Source organism: Bufo bufo, chromosome 3 (assembly GCF_905171765.1).
Source record: "Bufo bufo chromosome 3, aBufBuf1.1, whole genome shotgun sequence".
Lineage (NCBI taxonomy): Eukaryota > Metazoa > Chordata > Amphibia > Anura > Bufonidae > Bufo > Bufo bufo.
The window spans coordinates 676371418-676393778 of record NC_053391.1 but is presented as its reverse complement, the minus strand read 5'-3'; the positions used below and the strand labels follow the sequence as shown (position 1 = coordinate 676393778).

The following is a 22361-nucleotide window of genomic DNA, read 5'->3' as shown; positions in this document are numbered from 1 at the left end:
AACCTAAATTTGGGCAAGCACATTTAGTAACTGACAGCTATCTCTCCTGACTCCCTCCTGGCTCAGCCCGAACGTATATGCGTATTCTAAGGGGAAAGTGAGGAAAGCCGCTCCAGATACCTCTGGCGGTGACTTATCTCCTAGGACAGTGGCCCTCAAACTGTTGTAATACTACAACTCCCACCATGCCTTGCTATAAGCTGTAGGCTGTACAGGCATGCTGGGAGTTGTAGTTTTGCAACAGCTGGAGGGCAGCAGGTTGGGCGTCACCTTATGACACAGAGTTTAGATTACAGGTTGAATTAACCCTTTAGGATCAAATTGGCTTCTCAAGGAGATATATATGTTAAAGGCATCCCTTCTTCTGAAACTTCTGTCTCATTCAGTAGCTATAGAACTAAGGGTGGGTTCACACTAGTTATTTTCCTGTGTGATGTCTGTGCGGACTGTGGACTAGTTTATTATCAGCCAGTGTTACTGTTATCAGCACATCCAGTTTTCCCTGTGCATTCACGTCACTTGGTTGTACGGTCAGACTGTCACTGTGGGTGACAATGCATTCTGTCCCGAGTCCTGTCCGCTTCCCTTCCTCACTCAGTCAGAGCTCAGACCAAGTGCCAAGAGGCGGCTCAGCGAGTCAGCAAGTAAATCAAAGCATCTGCGCATGCGCACCACCTAAGCTCTTCGGTTCACTTGCGTCTCAGCTCAGCAGACTCAGCGAGTGAACCGAAGATTCGATTCATGAATCGGTTCATGTGAAAGATCCGAACTTCCCATCTCTAGCCCGCACTACTCAGTGAGTGATTCACAAATCACAACACAGACATGACAGATGGGGGTGGGGCGGCGTTCGGACCCAGCGGAGGCAGAGTGTGCAGGGCGGGTGCAGGCTGGGAGTGCGGCAGCCGCAGAGTTGACGTCACTGCGTAAAGCTGCGTGCCTGCCCGTCCTCGCGAACGCTTGCTTCTGTTCTGCAGCTCTGCTACTGCGTCTGCTAGTGTCAGTGAGCCTGTCTGTGCCCAGCCCTGCGTCTGCTAGTGTCAGTGAGCCGGTCTGTGCCCAGCCCTGCGTCTGCTAGTGTCAGTGAGCCGGTCTGTGCCCAGCCCTGCGTCTGCTAGTGTCAGTGAGCCGGTCTGTGCCCAGCCCTGCGTCTGCTAGTGTCAGTGAGCCGGTCTGTGCCCAGCCCTGCGTCTGCTAGTGTCAGTGAGCCGGTCTGTGCCCAGCCCTGCGTCTGCTAGTGTCAGTGAGCCGGTCTGTGCCCAGCCCTGCGTCTGCTAGTGTCAGTGAGCCGGTCTGTGCCCAGGCCCCAGCTTCGGACAGGAGAGGTCCAGAGGAGGACTGTGTGTGGCAACTTCCCAAGAACTCTGCCTGGCCCTGCCCTGGCCGGCCCCTAGGCAAGCTAAGAAGAAAACGAAGTATGTACCCCCACTACCTCGCCTCATGGCCTGCCTGCGCCCAGCCCCTCCTCAACCCTGATACCCCTATAATTTAGGGGTATCAGGGTACATCATACAGGGGTAATATAACTAAGGACCCCTGTATAATGTCCCCTGATAGCACTGAGTCCTCCTCAGTTATATTACCCTTGTATAATGTACCCTGATACCCCTTAGTTATAATATTACCCATAGTGTCCCCTGATACCCCTCAGTTATATAACTGAGGGTAATCAGGGTACATTATACAGGGGGTAATATAACCAAGGGGTATCAGGGTACATTATACAGGGGGTAATATAACTTATATTACCACCATATAATGCCTGATAGGCCTCCTGAGTAACTTATATTACCCTTGTATAATTATGTACCCGGATACCCCTTAGTTATATGATCCCGGCGGGTCATATAACTAAGGGGTATCAGGGTACATTATTATACAGGGGTAATATAACTCAGGAGGCCTATCAGGCATTATATGGTGGTAATATAGCTTACATTACCCCTGTATAATGTCCCATAACAGCCCTCCTCAGTTATATTACCCTTGTATAATGTACCCTAATACCCCTCAGTTATATTACCCCTGTGTAATGTACCCTGATATCCCTTAGTTATATAATATAACTAAGGGGTATCAGGGTGCATTATACAGGGGTAACATAACTAAGGAGTTCTATCCTATCAGGGACGTAATACAGGGGTAATATAAGCTATATTACCCCTATAATGTCTGATAGCCCTCCTCAGTTATATTACACCCAATGTACCCTGATACCCCTTAATTATATTACCCCGGCGCCAGGGGCGTAGCTGCAGGGGAAGCGGCTGCTTTAGTATTTTTCAGTAGTATGATTAGCTGGTGAAAATTATTATAGTGCCCCCCCCATTTTTGACTGTGTATCTTTTGTGCCCCCCCTATATATTGATCCTAGAGTCGCCACCGATCACCGCCCTAGGAGAACAAAAGGATGGGGTCAAAATATAAATTTTTCCCGATCCTTCGCTCGCCCCGGGAAGAGTCGAGAGCTCCCTATACCCATTAGAGTGTCAGCTGAACCCGCTGTTAATACGCTAGTGTATAGGGGGCCTTAAGAGTTGGTAGGGAATGGTGTAGGGGGGTAACAGGAGGTAATGAAATTAATTACCCACCCAACTATCATGGTAAACTTTAGTGATAAAATAGGGGTGAAGGTCTTCTGGTGCTTCGGGCACCAAGGGAGCTTGTCCGGTCCTGGCTCATATAACTCATTAGGAGCAGCCTGTGCCTATAGGTACATACATTTAGGAACCTAACAGATGCGCCTGAGCAGGAGTCTGCAATGACAGAAGACGGCAGAGAACATACTGTAAAAATCTTTTCCTTTTAATGAAAATGAACACAGTGTAATCTAATGACTTACATGCATAGGGCAACTTAACAAGAACCAGTTTTGCATTAAATATTTAGCTTGGTTTTATTTTATTTTTCCTGTACTTCAATGTTCACACAAACTAGATGCATTAATGATTTACACGAGCAGGATATTCCCAGAATGCAACATTTCAGATATATTTGTACAGAAGGAACAGGGCGCATAAATAAAACAATAGGAGAGGAAGATGGAGATTAATAAAACAAGACTAACAGCCTGAATATAGTCAGTCTCAGCTCAAAGTCCACCCGGAGGTAATGTTTTAAATTAGTATTGTATTATGTTAAAAGCGCACCTATTGCTCAGTACTGTTTTTGATTGTATTTTTGTAGACAGGAATGTATGAAACCTTATATCTTATTCCCCTTTCCCTGCCTGCAGCCTCTCTGTAAATGTTCAGGAACCTCCTCAGTCACCAAAAGAAATCCATCTGGTGTAAAATACTAGGTAGAAAACAGGGAGGTGGGGAGAGGAGGGGGATGAAGCTGCAGCATCTCTCCCTCATTGCCTATGCATGCTGTGAGAGGGGAAAGGAGGGAGACAGATAGAACAGATCTTACATCAAAGCAGGATGGACCCGCCCACTCAGAAATGTGCATTCACAGAATCCAGCAGAAGAAGACCTGCAACCTGCAGTTTACACCCAACACTTCTTGCTGTGCTACATTTAATAGGGGGTTTAAAGGGGTTATCCAAAGTCTAAAACATGCCCGCCAATGCCCCAGCCCCTCATACGGCACCCGCATCGCTCCTGATCCCCGCACAGCTGCCGCTGCATCTCGGTTGACACTAGGGAGGCTTATCCCCGTTGTGACCTGCTATTGGCTGCTCCCCCCCCCCCCCCCCATCGCCGGATGTTTTGATATGGGCGACTAGGAGATGCAATGGCGGCTGTGCGGGGATCAGGAGCCAAAATGCCACTACAACTCAAAAAGTGGCCAAAAAATGGGTGTTCTCATCTCAGACATTGATGGCATATCACTAGGATATGTCATCACTGTCAGATAGGTGCTGGTCCCCTGGTCCCACCTCTGGGACCCACTCCAGAAAAGGGCCTCCAAAGCGAAGGGAAAGCAGCTGAGTATATGCGGTCACCCTCCGTTCCCCGCTTTGGAACTTCTGGATATAACAGAGCGCTGACTTGACTATGTTTTGCTGTCCCACAGCAGGAAATGGAGATGTGAGCGTGCTCGCTCTCATATTTTTGGAACTCCCATAGCTGTAATGGGAGAGCACACTGTGAATGTGCAGTGTGCTCTTCTTCACTTCTAAGGCCCCATTCTGGACATAGAGGTGGGACCTGCACCTATTTGGCACGGATGTCATATCCTAACAATAGGCCATCAATGTCTGAGATGGGAATACCCCTTTAATGGTCCACTTTTGCAGTTGTAGTGGCATTTTTTGTATGTTTAAACCCACCCTAAGGGTCATAGACTGTTAATGACCCTGCGCCATTCCCACACGCTGATCCCCGCACTGATCTCTCAGTACATCTGACCACTTATAAATGTTGACCCCCACCATGTCAGCATGGTAATGCCATAGAGCAGGGCCTGTGATGGCTGCCAAGATCATCTGATGTGAAATCGCATGGTCGTCGTGTTATCATGCACAGATGGTAAGTAAGATAAAGCAGTGGGGATCAGTAGCACATAAGGTAAGTGACATTTTTAAATTTGATGAATTTTTTTAATTTTGATCATGTTTGAAACTTTATGCATTCTGGAAATTTTCTGACTCCTTCTATAAAAATATAAATGGTTGCCAGAGGTGATATTGAGAAAAATACACGCTCATACAATTAAGTATTCATTGCAATATTAAGTTTGACCAGTCATATTTTCTACGTCTGTTTAAAAAAAAACTAACAACAGATACAAGGATAATCAAAAAACAACAATGGGACATCATTAGTAAATCAAAAAAATCTAAATCAAAGGGACAAAGGAGACGAGATAAAATTCCTCAATAAAAATTAAACAGTGGGAAACAAAGTTTGATTCCAACCGACATAAAATCAAATCATGGGTTTAAATAATTGACCTTTATATATTTTATTTTAGTTCCATCTCTGTATAGCTTCATATTAAAGTTTCAAATGCATCTTAAAGGAATTTCTCTTTTTTTTCACCTTGAACTTTTTACAAATAACACCAGATATGAAGATTGAAATAAATAATCTGAATACCTACGGTAAATATAATTAACAAGATTCAAAAAATGTAGTAAAGGTTAAAAAAAATATATATATATATATAAAAAAAAAAACCAAATAGAAATACCGGTAATTATTGCACCCCAATCACCAGTTTTCTTGACAGTATTTTAGATGTAAATAATAAATCACACTGTTTAATTTTTTTTTTATCTTTATCATCAAAATCACTAGTGACCTTATGTTTTTATATATACCTGTGTGTGTGTATATATATATATATATATATATATATATTATTATATCTTTTCATGGGACAACACTGAAGATCTGACACTTTGATATAATGTACAGTAGTCAGTGTACAGCTTGTATAACAGTGTAAATTTGGCGTGCCCTCAAAATAACTCAACACACAGGCATTAATGTCTAAACCACTGGCAACAAAAGTGAGCACACCCCTAAGTGAAAATGGTGGGTCAACCTGTCCATGCTCAGACCATACGCCGCACACTGCATCAAACTGGTCTGCATGGCTGTCGTCCCAGAAGGAAGCCTCTTCTAAAGATGATGCTGAAGACAAGCAGACTAAGGACATGGGTTACTGGAACCATGTCCTGTGGTCTGATGAGACCAAGAGAAACGTATTTGGTTCAGATGGTGTCAAGCGTGTGGGGCGGCAACCAGGTGAGGAGCACAAAGACAAGTGTGTCTTACCTACAGTCAAGCATGGTGGTGGGGGTGTCATGGTTTGGGGCTGCATGAGAGCTGCTGGCTATGAGGAGCTACAGTTCATTGAGTGAACCATGAATGCCAACACGTACTGTGACATACTGGGGCAGAGCAGGATCCCTTCCCTTCAGAAACTGGGCCGCAGGGCAGTACACCAACATGGTAATGACCCCAAACACATCTCCAAGATGACCACTGCCTTGCTAAAGAAACTGAGGGTAAAGGTGCTGGACTGGCCAAGCATGTCTCCAGACCTAAACCCTATTGAGCATCTGTGGGGCATCCTCAAACAGAAGGTGGAGGAGCACAAGGTCTCTAACATCCACCAGTTCTGTGATGTCGTCATGAAGGAGTGGAAGAGGATTCCAGTGGAACCTGTGAAGCTCTAGTGAACTCCAAGCCAAGAGAGTTAAGGCAGTGCTGGAAAATAATGGTGGCCAAATAAAATATCGACACTTTGGGCACAATTTGGCCATTTTCACTTAGGGGTGTACTCAACTTTTGTTGTCAGCGGTGTAGACATTAATGGCTGTGTGTTTGAGGGCACACCAAATTTACACTTTTATACAAGCTGTACACCGACTACTTTACATTGTATCAAAGTGTCACACCTTCAGTGTTGTCCCATGATAAGATACAATAAAATATTTTTTAAAAAATGTGAGGGGTGGACTGACTTGTCAGATACTGTATTTATAGTAAATAATAAATGATGCAGTTTTACTTATGTCTCCTATAAGATGCATTTACAGAAAACAAATATTTATTTTTCTTCACCTTGAATATTTAATAGTTATTACCAGAAATATTAAAACAAAATAAAATTTTCAAAATGAAAAAAACAAAAAAAAACAAAAAACATTGTTCTGAATCTAAACCATCAGATTTTTTGGTGACTAATAGATGATGCAGGTTGTGTGATGACACCAGTATTGTATCTATTCTACATCTATCATTAGGTTTATCATTTCTAATGCGTGTGCTTAGTTTTATACTGTACATATGTATAAAAAAAATAACACATAATAATCCATATTTACAGATAATAAATGAAGAAATGTTCATCATCACCACCGTACGTCCATAATGATTGTATGGAAGACACAATGCAAATCTCGATTTTTTTCAACATGTCCTGACATCCAGAGTTACGTTATATCATCGCTAGAGATGAGCAAATTTCATATTGTGAAATTCGTTCACACTTCGTTTGTTGGTAAAAGGTGAATTGCGTTATGGATTCCGTTACCACGGACTATAACGCAATTCCATGATAGAATGCCTTCAGAGACATTCCGTTATTCATTCCGTCATAATAGAAGTCTATGGGCTGCAAAACGGATCCGTCCCCTTTCCGTTATGCAGGAGAGGACTCAGGATCAGGAGAGGACTCCCCTGCATAACGGAAACGGGACGGATCCGTTACGCAGGCCATAGACTTCTATTATGATGGGATGAATAACGGAATGCCTCTAAAGGCATTCCGTCATAGAATTGCGTTATGGTCCGTGGTAACGGAAATCCATAACGCAATTCACCTTTTACCAACAAACGAAGCGTGAACGAATTTCATAAGCAGAAATTCGCTCATCTGTAATCAGCACTCTCAGAGGTATTAATGGGTATATACCATACAGGCAGACCATGGGGACCTTCTTAAAGGGGTTCTCCACTGCACAATAACTCGTTGTTAGAAGGCCCTTTTGACTTCTTTTCATCAGCTGATAAAAGTTTCCTCCTGATGGGAACCCCCGGTGATCGTCTGTGATTTATAAGAAAACTTGGCACTAAGTGTTCCATTTCCCTACAGAGCAAATTAAAGTTTTTGATTTTTTGGGACTTTGATATTGATATCAGATGAGTGGGGGTCCATCTTCTGGCACCATCGGAGCACCCTTCAGTCAGCTAATGGGCAGGGGTGGCGGGAGTTGGACCCCCACACTAAGTATGATGCCCTAGCCTAAAGACTCACGCATAGGACAATGATTGGGAATTAGCCATTCATTCCTGATGTCTGCTTCACTCATCCTCGGTCAAATGCTGCAGTCATCCTCTCCGTATGGGAATGAACAATCACTACTACGGTTGTTCATCCCCATACAGAATCATTATTTGTCGGCAGCACATCCTTGTTTACACAGGATAACGTGTTGCTGAGAAAAAGATGGTGTTAGGTGCCATGTGAGAGGTGTGATCACCTCTCTTCACTTTTTAATTCTTTTATTTTTTAGGTTTACTATTGCTTTAAGGTAGCATCCGAACAAATCAGGCTAACATTACTAGCTGTATGGCCAGTTAGAGGACCTCCACAATCATTACTTTTGAAAAGTTGTAAATGATGTTTCAGCTTTGACCTTGCAGGAGGTATTCTTTACAGTAAAGGTAGTTAAGCTGTACATTTCCGTCCCTCTGGAGGAATAACCTAAAAAAGGATTGGGGGCCTTGTTATAGATCTGCAGCTAGGATTACTATAGGTAGTTCATTGTGTGAGTGATTGATCCTGAGAATCAGCTTGATTACCAGTTTTGGGATCCAGAAAGGATTCTCTCCTATAGTGTAGCATTGGCTATTTCTGGATCAACAGAACTGAAAACTATTTTTTTTTTTCTCACGAGTTATGATATCCAGTATATAGAACATATATATATATATTTTTGCGTTTATTTCATGATGTAGACTTATTGAACATGTAAATTATGTAAATTGCGCTTTTTTAGGTTAAAAAAAAACTATTTGCAATGACAAATTTGTTTTGCATTAAAAAAAAATTGCTCAATTTCTTTATAAGATACACATTGGTACGGAACCACAGACAATGTAAGATTTTACAGCGCCCATAAAATATTATTTTTTTCCACAGATATTTCCATTGAACATAAAAAAAAAATAATTAAAACCCACATTTTCAACCACTTTGCAAATATTATCAATTCAGCCCAATATTATGTTTAAAATAAATACATGAAATAACTAAGAGCACCTCGTAAAATGTTGTACATAAATGCATAAATTAAGCGGGCGGTCTGAGGTCAGAAATAAGGCGCCACTCTTGGCCACAGGCTGTGTTTGCTAGTGCAGTCTAGCCTCTCGAATGCTGCAATACCAGTCACTGCCTATAGACAAGAGTGTTTTTCTAATCTCATACAACTCCATGAAATTTAGCAATGCATAATGCATTTAAGAGAATCTGTCATAGGAATTTGCCTATAAAGAGAAGCATGCTGACCCGTCATTGCCTCCAGAGCAAAGCCTCTCTTGGTTGTTTAAAGGGGTTGTCCCACGAAAAATATTCTACAGTTTTCAAACCAGCACCTCAATCTGAAGACTTTTGTAATTGCATGTAATTAAAAATTTTGCATAGCCACCGAGCTATTCAATAAAATGGATCAGTATAGCGCCACCGGCTGTTTGTTCTTTTTCTTATTTCTTTGTCCTGCTCACTGAGAAGGTCGCACATGCTCAGTTTCATCCATCAACTGCTCCCTGAGCTAAGATAGGAAGAGCATGGACACGCCCCCTGAGCTCCAGCAGAAAAGACACTCCCCCTGAGCTGCCAGCTTGATATAAATCTACCAGAGCAATGAATGGAGAGATCTCTGGATCCATATGAGGTACAGGGCTGGTTCTAGCTTTGTTAGAAAGAGATTGTTATGTGCTATATGATGTCTGATTTTTTTAGTTATTCATTAGTCATGGAATAACCCCTTTAAACCAAAGACAAATGATGAAAAATTCTTCACTGAACACAATATTTCTTGTATATTAATGTGAGAAGCAATTTGTGATATTTTTGGTTGAGATATTGACCAATATCTCTATGCATTAAAATATGTAGCACCAGTGCAGGCACCGTTCCTCGGTAATCTATCATATCTGCATGTTCTAGATATACAATCTGCCACCTTAAAGGGCAATTCCACCTTAATAATGGATGTTCATATCTTGTATGACAGGATGGATTTCCCAAGGAAGAAAAAAAAAAAAAAGACACTATGACCTTGATTTATCAATACTGGGCGTGTTCTGCCGGAGGAGGCATGTAATTTAGGCCTCTTGCACGCAAACGTATTTTCTTTCCGTGTTTGTTCCGTTTCCGTATTTCCGTTCTGCAAAAAAATAGAACCTGTCCTATTATTGTCCGCATTACGGACAAGGATAGGACTGTTCTATTAGGGGCCAGCTGTTCCGTTCCGCAAAATACAGAATGCACACGGATGTCACCCGTATTTTTTGCAGATACGTTTTTGCGGACCGGTCGTGTGCAAGAGGCCTTAAAGACAGCATAAACTGCAAGCCTCCTCTGGCAGTCCGTGCACCGAAATGAAACTGTCTGGTATAAATAATGATGAATGAGCTGGGGACAATGGGCATTTTACGCCGCCCTCAACAAGGGAAATGGCAAGGGTGGCGTAAAATGCCAGGGGTGACTACAAAAGTCGCAATGGTATTGAAAAGTCACAAATCCGGTGGATTTGCAACTTTTTAAAGCCAAAAACCAGCACAGGTGGAATAATGAATTTCACCCTTTGAACATCATATTAAGACAACTGACAACTGACTCATGCACACGACCGTATGTATTTTGCAGTCCGCAAAAAGCGGATCCGCAAAAAATACGGATCACATCCGTGTGCATTCCGCATTTTGCAGAATGGAACATCTTGCCCCTAATAGAACAGTACTATCCTTGTCTGTTATGCGGACAATAATAGGACATGTTGTTTTTTTTGCGGAACCGACATACGGACACAGAAGGCACATGGAGTCCTTTCTGTTTTTTTGCTGCCCCATTGAAGTGAATGGTTCCACATATGGACGGAAAAAAAAAAGGAACGGACATGGAAACAAAATACGTTCGTGTGCATGAATCCTTAGATGTCAAATTAAAAACATCCAAAATGTTTTTTGTTTTTTTAAAAAATCTAGGTGGAATTGCTCTTATCACTAGATTTATTGCACCCAATACCATCCCATATTAGCACCAATACAGCCTGAAATGCTTACAATAAATATCGTATTTTTTTTATTGTATTTTTTTATTTTTACTATTGACTATAAATCCAAGTTTATCAGTGCGGCAGATACCAGATTTTAATGGAGCAACAAAACGCATTCGAAACATGGCGACATATAAACAAATGGGGAGAACGTAAAGAGGGTGGAGCAAAGACAACTTCAAATTTTCCCCGCTTGTTTCCTTTCACATTTATATATTTATATCTGTATTATCTACATAAAGAAGTGTGGTGGTAAGAGAAACAGTCGCAAAACAGCAAAGCACAATGATGGATACATGAAAAAGTAACACATGATAAAGTGACATAATAAAAGGCATAGACTACTGTAATAAAGAAAAAATAAATTAGAATAAATCATGTAGACGATTATTTAAGACAAAAATATCAAATAAAAAAATAATAAAATTAAATAAAATTTAATTTTCTATTTAATTCCTATCCTTTTACATCTAATTTATAATGAAATTGATTTGCTTATTTTCTATTATTGGATTTAGTTTAGAATTGCTTGAACTGACTTGTGGTTAAAAAAAAAAAAATTAATATAATAAAATGTTGACAATGAATAGACTGTTGGTTCTTAGGGCTGCTTCATTCCATAGTTCTGGAATTAAATTTTTTTTTAAGGGGTTGTCGGGGTTCAGAGCTGAACCTGGACATTTCCCCGTTTTCACCCAGGCAGGCCCTCTCATGCTCCAATGCTCTCCATTTCCCTGCTCTCTATCGCGCAGAGCAGGGGCTTTTTTGTTAACATTTTTCACTGCTAGGCGGAGGCTTCCATCCAGCAGTGTTCCCAGTGACATCACCGGCACTAATGGGCAGGCTTTAGCGCTGCCCTAGCCATTTTACAGAAAAAGCCCTTGTCCTGCACGATTCAGTGCTGGGCAAGGGAGAGAATCGGTGCATGAAATGCTCCGATACTCATGTCAGAGGGGCTGAGTGGGGGGAGAAAGGGGATATGTCCGGGTTCAGCTCTAAACCTGGACAACTCCTTGAAAGAGGACCTTTCACTACAATAAAAAATCTAAACTAAGCATACAGACATGGAGAGCGGCGCCCAGGGATCTCCCTGCACTTACTATTATCCCTGGGCGCCGCTCCGTTCTCCCGGTATAGGCTCCGGTATCTTCATATGTTCGGCTCAACTGGGTGGAGCCTGCCGGCGTCTCCTTCTCCCAGGCTGGAGTGCTGGCCAATCGCAGCGCTCAGCTCATAGCCTGAGAGAGAAAAAAAACCTCTCAGGCTATTAACTGAGCGCTGCGATTGACCAGCACTCCAGCCTGGGAGAAGGAGACGCCAGCAGGCTCCACCCAGTTGAGCCGAACATATGAAGATACCGGAGCCTATACCTGGAGAACGGAGCGGCGCCCAGGGATAATAGTAAGTGCAGGGAGATCCCTGGGCGCCGCTCTCCATGTCTGTATGCTTAGTTTAGATTTTTTATTGTAGTGAAAGGTCCTCTTTAAGTTTTATTGATTGCACTGGATTTGGCACTACTAGTGGTGGAAAATGGTATTGCATGTTACAAAATAACTGTAAATGTCAATATTATTTCGAGACAACTAATGGACTCATTGTAGTGAAAGGAAAAGAAATCCCTACATGTAGATTAACCTTTAAGCGTGATTTGCGAGAATTCTAAAAACTCCACCAATAATGAGGGTTAGGATTTTTGGGGGGGGTGGAGCATACAATTTGCTAATTTATTGTTGTAACCTGGGAAAGACTTCAGATATCTATGTAATGGCAACTGTATGCTCATAAATTGAAAAAATACCCCAAAAGACCCCAGGGTAAGATTACTACTATGATTAACAAATGCATTAAATTAAATAAATAGATAAATAAATAAATATATATTTGGTCACTTTGAAGTATGTGGAGTTTTATGCCTTCACTGCAGAACATAAAATGAATAGGTGATATCTCAGGGAAAAGCTCTATATTAAATGTATCCTGAACTCCTAAATTAGCAAAAAAAAAAAGGCATGTAAATTAAGAGGATGAATTAAATTATTACTAAATTTTTACTCAACGTTGCATAAATCGATTGCAGAAGTGAATATAAAAACTTTGTAATATATCTTATCAGGGAAAAAATTTCTCTTTTTCTACTTATCATCTTTTTTACTCCCCTCCTCTTCAACTATCTTTCTCCGATACAGAGTTAGAATGCTCAGCTCACTAAAGGATCATATTACATGCTGCCCATAGAATAGAAATCTATTAAGAGGGTGAGAGACATTTTGTCTCTCTGTCTCTGAGAAGGAGGAAATAAAAGAGCTGATAAATTGAGCCAATTGCTTCTGATAAAATATATGAAAAAGTTTCTTATATTCATTTGTGCTTTTGATTTATGCAAAATTGTGGAGTGGAGATGACAGAACTGATTCTAAAATTCACCCCAATTTTTTAAAAGTCTGATTCTAATGAAGCCGAATTTTGTGTGTCTGTGTGTGTGAGAGAGAGGGGGGCACCTTAAATAATTACAAAGGATTACTAAAGATTACAAATCTCCTACCAATGTGTGTATATAGCTTCTATACAGACCTATGTGTCTCCATGGTTACAGACTACAAACAAATCCTGTGTAGTCTGCTCCTGCAGTTGTATTTTTCCACTCCATTCGCCCCTTCTTCTTATAGACAGTAGCAGAGGGGACAGATGGAAGACAGTAACATAACTGCAGCTGTTAAATTACTACCATAACAATTAAGAAAAAATGTAATTGTGTATTAGAATGATTTTCCATTGAAGAAAAAAATCTGATTATTTTTCAAGGTAAGCAAATATAACAATAATAAGTACATATTGTAATGTTTGTGTGATTGAAAGGCTTATACGGGTTGTCCAGGATTAAACAAAAACATGGCTGCATCTTGCAAAAACAGCACCTTGTGTCACAACCCGTAAAATGGTGTGGCTCTGTTTCTGCAAGAATGTAGGCATGTTTTTCTAACGTTATACAAACCCGTTAATATTAGTGAGTCACAATAAATTCTTTTACAAAATCGGTAATTGCAGTGAAGGCGCCACAAAATTACTTCAGGAAATTCCTAACAAATATAGTAAATCTAGTAATAGATATAGGATTTTCTTAGCATAAATTTATATTTACAATTTCCATTTTTCTCAAGTAAAAAAGAAATAAAAACAGAAAAAAAACCTAAAATAATACATCCCACTCATACACAGGCATTTGCTTCCCCTTGACACCAGGGCCCATGTGCTACCTCTGCACCCTCTATAGCTATATCCTTGTTTGCATCCCTTGAATATAAAACATATGATTATCATATGTACAACAAGTAATTCTAACTTCACGTTCATTCCACTTTTATACCGTTTCATAAAAAAATGTATAGCTCTCCAACTTTAAATATTCTATTTTGTACAGCATTCAGTTTTTCCCACTAACGACATGAAAGAGTCATCTAATTTTGTAAAATTCAAAAGAAAAAGAAAATAAACACTCAAAAACTTTTTTAAATTTTCACTTTTTCCTTCGACCACTATATAAACTGATCTGACGTTTAACAGGGGTAAAAAAAAAAAAGACCTAAATACTTAAAAGAATTAATGTCAGAAAACAAGGTCCAACAGTGAACACAACGATGACGACAATTTTTATGTGATATATTTTATATCAAACATGCTATCTTTCTTTATTTGTACTGAGTTTTTTTGAGGGTGCGTTCAGTTAAAAAGAACTGAATCAGCGTAACAATTTTCAGTCATTTTTTCCCCAATTTTTTATGTCTAAAAATTATATTTATGAGTGAAAAGAAGCTTAAGTAGCTGAATTAAGATTTTTCACTAGAGCAATTGACACATCAAGTCCAGCGTGTCAAATGTATTGTCCACTTGCGTTCCATGCCAGGCGCATACGATGGAGGTCTGGAGATCTTGGGGCATTAAGCTTCTTCTGTATATGTAATCTGATAAGTGATAGAGGGATCAGCATCTACTTACTGTCCATGCATTAGTGGTCCCATCAACAACATAACAGTCAGTTGTTTTTTTTTGAAGATCCAGAATTCTGTCCTATGCCTTTTGTACTTACATTCGTTAAAAATTCACGGACCTCGAGAAGATAGTTTACATCAAAACATCTTGAGGGAAAAAAAGTGACAACAAAACAGCAAAAAAAGGTGAATTCCTCGAAGTTCTTGTTGATTTAATATTAGTTGCTAAGTTATAACTTCTCCTTTGAAGGAACCCAGATGAAGGGTCCAGATTGATCCTCGATTACCAGTTTGCACGAATTATATATATCATCCAAAGTGTCGCCTTGAACGATTGCTGCAAAAATTTACAAACAATTATTTGGGGATAGAGTTATATGGAAGCAATTTGTACATGTAACAATTTAAAGGGGATTTCAATCCAAAACATATACGTACATTCTGTATATATTATTGAATCACAAGTTAGAGCAGCATGCACAGTTTGATAATTATTATTTTTTATTGGCTTACAGAGATACTGGCATTTTTCTATCCATAAATGGCAGCCATTTTGTGTAAAAGTGAAAACAGGAAGTGCAGCCATATTGGGTGTTAGTTCAGAATCAGCACCTCAGAAACCAATGAGTTCTATGAATAATAATATGTCAATACTACCATTGGTTTTGAGCAGCTAATTTAAAGCGGTTGTGCATAAATGGGATGGTTTTTGGCACCCCCCTCCGCCCTACACACACTTAGCTGGACCTGTAAAGGAAAAATTACTTACCTGCTTTCTAGATGTCAACATCTGATTTGACATTGCCGCAGACAATCACTGGCCGTGACGGAGACCGGATCCCTTTGCGTCTTTGTGGCCATTTGTCATGATGTAAGGGTCGCCAGTCACTACCACGGCCAGCAACTGGCTGCAGAGCTGTTAATCCAGATGTTGACATTGAGGGAGCCCAGAGGAGCATCGCAGACCTGAAGGAGTGGGGAGCAGGTGTCATGGACGTGTCGAGACATACAGACGTCCCGACGACAGTGAGTGGCAGGAGATCTGTGAGACTGGCAACACATGGTTTGATCTGACAGGTTTTGTGTTTTTTTTTCTGGTAATGGCCACACCCCTTGCCTCCAGGTATTGCTAATGTGGTCATTTTGCCTTCCTTATTTATAGTTGCTTTTCCCACAATGCTGTGCGGTTTATAGTTTCTGTGCCTGTGGATAGTTTGTGGTTGGATCTCGGCTGAGTTCCAGGTGCTTCCATAGCCCCTTTGAAGTTAAGTCTTTCCTTTCCCTTTTGTACTTTGTTTGGGTTCTGTGTGTTGCATTTCCCTATTGTTTGTATTAGGCCTGAAGAAGACTCCTGTTCGTCCTTCCTTTTGGAGGAACAGGTAGTCTCGTCCGTGCCATTAGTACCAGAGTCCTATAGGGCTAGAAAGGACTCTATGTATTCCTGCGTATGAACTCACCTACCTTTGCGGTCTGTTCATACTGGTAGTCAGTCAGGATTTTGGTTAGGGTTTTTTACTAGGAGGTGTCCATCTTCCTTCCCTAGTTCTCAGGCCTGATTCCCTGTTCCCCCCTTCTCTATATGCTCAGTGTGGTGTTTCCCTCCCACACCGAAGCGTGACATTACCAGAAACAACACAGATGCCTATTGATCCACAAGGAAAACCTGTCAGATCAAACCACGTGTTGCCAGTCTCACAGATCTCCTGCCACTCATTGTCTCTGGGGCGTCCGTATGTCTAGGTACGTCCGTGACAGTATTTTACTGTCACAGACGTACCGAGACATACGGACGTCCCAGCGACAGTGAGTGGCAGGAGATCTGTGAGACTGGCAACACGTGGAGGCAAGGGGTGTGGCTATTACCAGAAACAACACAGATGCCTATTGATCCACAAGGAAAACCTGTCAGATTAAACCACGTGTTGCCAGTCTCACAGATCTCCTGCCACTCACTGTCGCCGGGATGTCCGTATGTCTCGGTACGTCCGTGACAGCAGGAGCCAGGAAGAAGGCAAGTACTATTACAGGTCTGGCCATCTGGGGGGACCCCCATTCTTTCAAAACCCCTTTAAAAGTGACAACTTTCAACTTCCTGCAAAATGGCCACTACAACAAAGCACATAAATGCCAATATCTCTGTGAGTAAATGAGATATCATTGCCAATCTCTGATTACTACTCCAATTTATGATTTACTTTTGTAAAGGTTTATGTTTTTGGATGAAAATATTCTTTAATGAGCAATTCCCCCGTAATCGAAAGTCAGGTCAATCATATCCAGTGTGACTATGCCCCCTGTTGTGTAATAGGGGATAGTATATTTTCCCTTCCCCGCCCACACACCCCCTTATATAAATATATGCTGCCAGTCGTCACCACTAGGCTCCTCTTATCATGAGTACATGACAAATACAAATCATGCCCCTAGTGGTGGCAACAAGAAGCTGAAAAAACAGGAGTTTTCAAAAAGGTTAATGGCACTTAAGGAGTCACCTGTAAAAAATTCTCCAAATTCCTGTTCTAATTTCAGTGCGCGATCAAAGGTTTTCCTTGCTTGGTCCTCTGTCAGACGCTTACTGATTTCCCTGTATAAAATAAATAAGTAGTAATTATTTTAATTATTATTAAATTGCTACATATGTAAAAAAAAAAGGGCAAATGGCCTATAATTAAAATCACATTTTTATGTTAAAGTTTAAAAAGTATTAGTCGATTTTGTCTTTTTTTCCCCATATCGCTATTTCAGGCCACTATTTATGCACAGTCAAGTCCCATTATTGTGACCACCCAGTAATATCCAGAGTAACTGTGTGTGCAGCACAGACAGCAGCTAGATGGGCTGGGAGTGACTCAGTAAGGTCCTGGTAGGTTGTCAAAGGTATCTGGAGCACTGCTGACTGCACTGCATCCCACAGCTGCTGGAGGGGGTGTGGAGGAGGATCCATAGAGAGAATGCCACCATCGAGGTGGTCCCACAGAGGCTCAATTGGGTTCAAGCCTGGGGAATTAGGGGGCCATGGTAGTACTTGGAAGTCTTGGTCGAGCTCTTCCAACCAATCTCAGACATTTCCTGCCATGTGACACATCGCATTGTCTTGCTCCAAGATCCCACCCGCCCTAGGAAGATAATCAGCATGTATGGATGGACGTGATCTGCAAGGAATGGATATCGGTAGAGAGTGCCTTCCACATGGATGAGTGGGACAAGAGAATGCCATGTAAACATTCCCCAGACCATAAAGCTGCCACCACCAGCTTGTGTTCTTCCATCAATGGCTACAGGCTGTTTGCGCTCTGATGTTTCTCACCTGACACACCAACGTCTATCCATTCAATAAAGCACCCTCACATGTTAATAGTTATTTTCTTATATCATGGTGCATGTGACAAAGCAATTTTCTGTCGTATTTGATATAGGCGATACCATCCCTTTAAGAGAATAATATCTCCAAGTTTATACCAGTCTCAAAGTTAGAGATTTGTGTATTATAGCATGTATGGTAGGCAATCCGGTTTAATGTGCTCTCTGCTTTGGCTAATCCCTACTTGTTAGAACCGTCCCTTGACAATAAGCTGATCACCAGGTGTTCCCCGATGGGACCCCCAACGATCAGATGTAATTTGTGGGGAAACCTTGCAGTAAATGTTTTAATTCCCTGCAGTGCCACACAGGGGAGATTAGGCATTACATAGTGCCCATTCAGTGCGGGACATGTATAATGCAAGTCTCCAAGAGTGAGGGACGCTCTTTCTAACTCGACTCACCTCTATTAACACAACAATTCAGTGGTAGGGAAAAATTAAAATGGGGTTTCTAAACTGGGCAATATTAGGCAATGTGTGTGGAGCCACTGTGTCAACCAAATAGATTTGGCTTGGGGCTATTCCTAAGGGTGTTATCCTGGCAGTACCCTGGTCTACACCATTTAACCCCTTTAACTCCACTGCAGGGGAACCACCAGGCCGCTGCTTCCTGGAGTGGTCCATAGGGTCAAGGGACTCCATTGTGAAGCACTGAGGGATCAGGCAAAACCATAGTCAGGGACAGGCTGATGTCAGGGCAGACAGAGTACGTGCAATCCAATAAACAGTCCGAGGTCACAGCAGGCAGCTCAGGGTTAGTACAGACATCAGGCTGAGGTCAGGTCGGGCATCGAAGGTCATAGTAACATAGGCTTAAAAAAGACACACGTCCATGCAGTTCAGCTTGTTATTCTGCAAAGTTGATCGAGAGGTAAAAACCCTCATGAGGTAGTAGCCAATTTTCCTCCATTTAGTGAAAAAAAAAAACATTCCTTCCCGACTCCTATCAGGCAATTAGAATATCTCCTTGGATCAACAACCCCTCTCTAGTAGCGATAGCCTGTAATATTATCACCCTCCAGAAATACATCCAGGCCCCTCTTGAATTCCTTTATTGTACTCACCATCACCACCTCCTCAGGCAGAGAGCTCCATAGTCTCACTGCTCTTACCGTAAAGAATCCCCTTATAATTTTGATAATCTTTCTGGGACCTGTAGTCCACCCATTCCAGTTATAACTTTAGTTCCCCTTCTCTGCACCCTTTCTAGCTCAGCTATTTCTTTCTTGTGCACAGGAGCCCAGAACTGAAGTGGTGAAATCCGGGAAACAGGCAGATGTTGGTACACAGGCAGACAAACTTATAACAGCAAACTTTAGCATTACACTGGTGGACTGGAACCTGTTGCTGAAGCACCCTCCAACAGGGGGAGATACCTTAAATACCTCTGGCTGGCTAGGCATAGGCTGAAGAGGATTTAAATCACTGTGAAAGATGCACCACAATGATATGCAAGTGACAACACTGGCTAATTGAGCCAATGTATTCCAGTCAGGAACACATCGGAGCCCTTTTGCACCACCGTTAAGGTATCTCAGTGTGGCATGGGTTCCTACCACTAGACTACCTACGGTGTGTGAAGACGGTCTGAAAGGTGCTAAGATCCAACTCACAGCCAAGCTCCCGCATACCTCCATAGTGAGATCACTCATGTAGTGGGAGAGATGATAAGGCTGCAACAGAATGCTACCAGCAGTACGCAATGGCACATTCTAAACATATGAAGAAAAATCACTGAAATAAAGTGGCTTAAATGGGAGGAAATGCTCAAAAACCCCCAAAACTGTAGCGTGTTTATAACCGGGGAAGCAATTCCTCCGCATGTGATCCGTTGCTAACGTGCGGAGGAATTGCTCCCCCGGTTATAAACACGCTATAGTGTTTGGGGTTTTTGAGCATTTCTTACCATTTAGGCCACTTTATTTCAGTGATTAAAAAAAAAATTTTTTTTAAGAGGATTTAGGTGCGTACAAACTGTCCCTTTAAGAGCCAGAAGACACGCATATGCCTTATGGGCAGAGATGATTTGTCAGCAAGAGGAAGGCCATGGCCTGACAGTTCCGGGGGCAAGGCCACCGGGAAAAAGCAGAGGAAGGATGGCAGGTCTGGTCTGCTGGAAGCGGAGACAGTGGTGGGCATGGTCCGCCAATCTAACAGGCATCCCCTTTAATAGGTTAATATGATATGACCACAGTTGATCAAAAGGTTTGAGCTGACAACTGTTTGGTCATTACATTGTGAATAAATAAGGCCACACCCCTGATTAAGATAAGCTCCACCCTAGAGCTGATATAAACAGTCTAGCAACAACAAATTGCTTACATTAATGACTCCACAGATTTGGGTTTTATGAAGATCGCTATAGGGTAAAGTTGTGCTACTTGTAGTCGCTTGATAGCGTTTCCCGATACATCTAGAATACAATGTTTTCCCTGCAAAGAAGAATTAAAAAATATAAGACCAAACATGAAACAACACACACATCCATAAGTTACTGCATATTATACAATATAAAAAATATAAATCATATCAATAGAACTATTTCTTCCCTTTCCTATCCCTGGTCTTCTCTGTTTACAGGTGAACATGATGCTGTGGCATCCACAATGGTGTCGTTGTGTCACATGACTGTAGAGGCAGACTGCTGACCAACATGGTGCCACCACGTGAAGAACACTGGCATTCCATGGTCTTGTGACAACACTGTGGATGTCCTCATAGTTACTTGGAAACTGAGAAGATGGGAGATCAGCAGGGATCAGGAATGGAGAGAATTTATAAGGTGAGAAAAAAAAATTACAAAAATGTACAAAAATATATAAAACAACTCACTCTTTCTGCCACAAACTTGACAGACTGTACACTAGTTCCATATAGATTATCATTGTATTGCCCGGCCTCTATGAATTTGTGCTCTTGAATATCCTTTTCCATCTGCTCCCGAGATATGACAAAATGGTAATCTCTTCCATCCACCTCGTAGTCTCTCTTTGGTCTCGTCGTATCTAGGTGGGTGCGGGTGAGAGTTAAAAACCACTGGAACAAAAATTCTTACAGAAACATTTTTACATACAGTATGTGTCCTAGGATACATCAATGTTGAGTCCCCCTACTTCCCCAGAATGAAAATTCACCCTCTGCATTGCTTCATTTCTTATATTATTATATACATTATACATATTATATACACTGACGAGCAAAAGGGTAACAATGTTTTGAACTTTTGACTTTCAGGCTCCATATCTGACCATCCACTACAGCTTCCCATCATTTTATAGACAACCATCTTGGCTATCTCATAAATAAATTGGACTTGCAACTATTTAGCATATGATTAGTTATGCAGATTCTTGTCATGTAACCGCATTGTTCTACATTTTAATTTTTATTATTTTGTTAGTGTTTTGTAAATCCACCTGTGGCCTTCAGCACGGCCTGAATCCTTCTGGACATGCTCTCCATCAGATTCAAGCATGTCTCAACCAAAATCTGTTCCCAGGTGGTCTTTTCTACGTGTCAATGTTGGTGCATACTGGTCAACTCACTTGGGTACAAATACAGCTTTTTCCTCAACTCTAACCACAATTGTTCGATTGGGTTGAGGTCTGGAGACTGTGGGGGGCCAATCCAGCACCTCTACTTCATTGTCATAAAACCATTTCTTCGCCAATCTCGACATATGCTTCGGGTCGTTGTCCTGCTGGAAAACTATGTCATCCTTTTCATACCCATAGTACTAGAGTGTACGAAGTAACCAGTCTTGTAGGATACTCATATATAGCTCACCATCCATCCTGATCAAGTATCCAACTCCTTTGGCTGTAAAACAACTCCATATCATTAGGCTTCCTCCACCGAACTTCACAGTTCCTTCAATTTCTTGATCTGTTAGCCCCTTTTCCCTCGTTTCTTCCAGACCATTTGCGCCCATCAGAGCCCAGTCTATTGACTTTTGTCTCATCGCTCCAAATCAGCTGTTTCCAATCTTCTACTGTCCACTGTTCATAATTTTTTTCAAACTTGAGCCGACGCTTCTTATGACGATATTTAAGTCGAGGCTTCTTCACCTTTTTTCGGGCCCACACTTCTGTAATGAGCATTGCACTGTGGATGGAAGGACTTCATTTCGTATTCTTCCAACTGTCATGGCGCTCACATGAATGCAGTTTGGCAATTTTCTTGGCCGAAATACCACTATTGATGAGCTGGATGATGCAGTTTCTTTTTTCTTGGGAAATCTTCTTCATGGCTGCTTCTGGATTCAAACCAGTG

At 41.6% G+C, this 22361-nt stretch overlaps 1 protein-coding gene across 2 annotated transcripts in view; it reads right to left on the bottom strand.

The window, feature by feature from the left end:
* Positions 1–14537: 14537 nt before the first annotated feature.
* The window catches only part of DLG2 (discs large MAGUK scaffold protein 2), a 1330756-nt gene continuing 1322932 nt past the window's right edge, over positions 14538–22361 (bottom strand). For both annotated transcript variants that reach the window (XM_040426389.1, XM_040426390.1), the window contains 4 exons: positions 20922–21094; positions 20412–20521; positions 17220–17311; positions 14538–15064 (listed from right to left, as the gene is read on the bottom strand). In XM_040426389.1, coding sequence (XP_040282323.1) covers positions 14958–15064; positions 17220–17311; positions 20412–20521; positions 20922–21094 — 482 coding nt within the window. In that variant the 3' untranslated portion in view covers positions 14538–14957. The remainder of the gene's footprint in view (positions 15065–17219; positions 17312–20411; positions 20522–20921; positions 21095–22361) is intronic.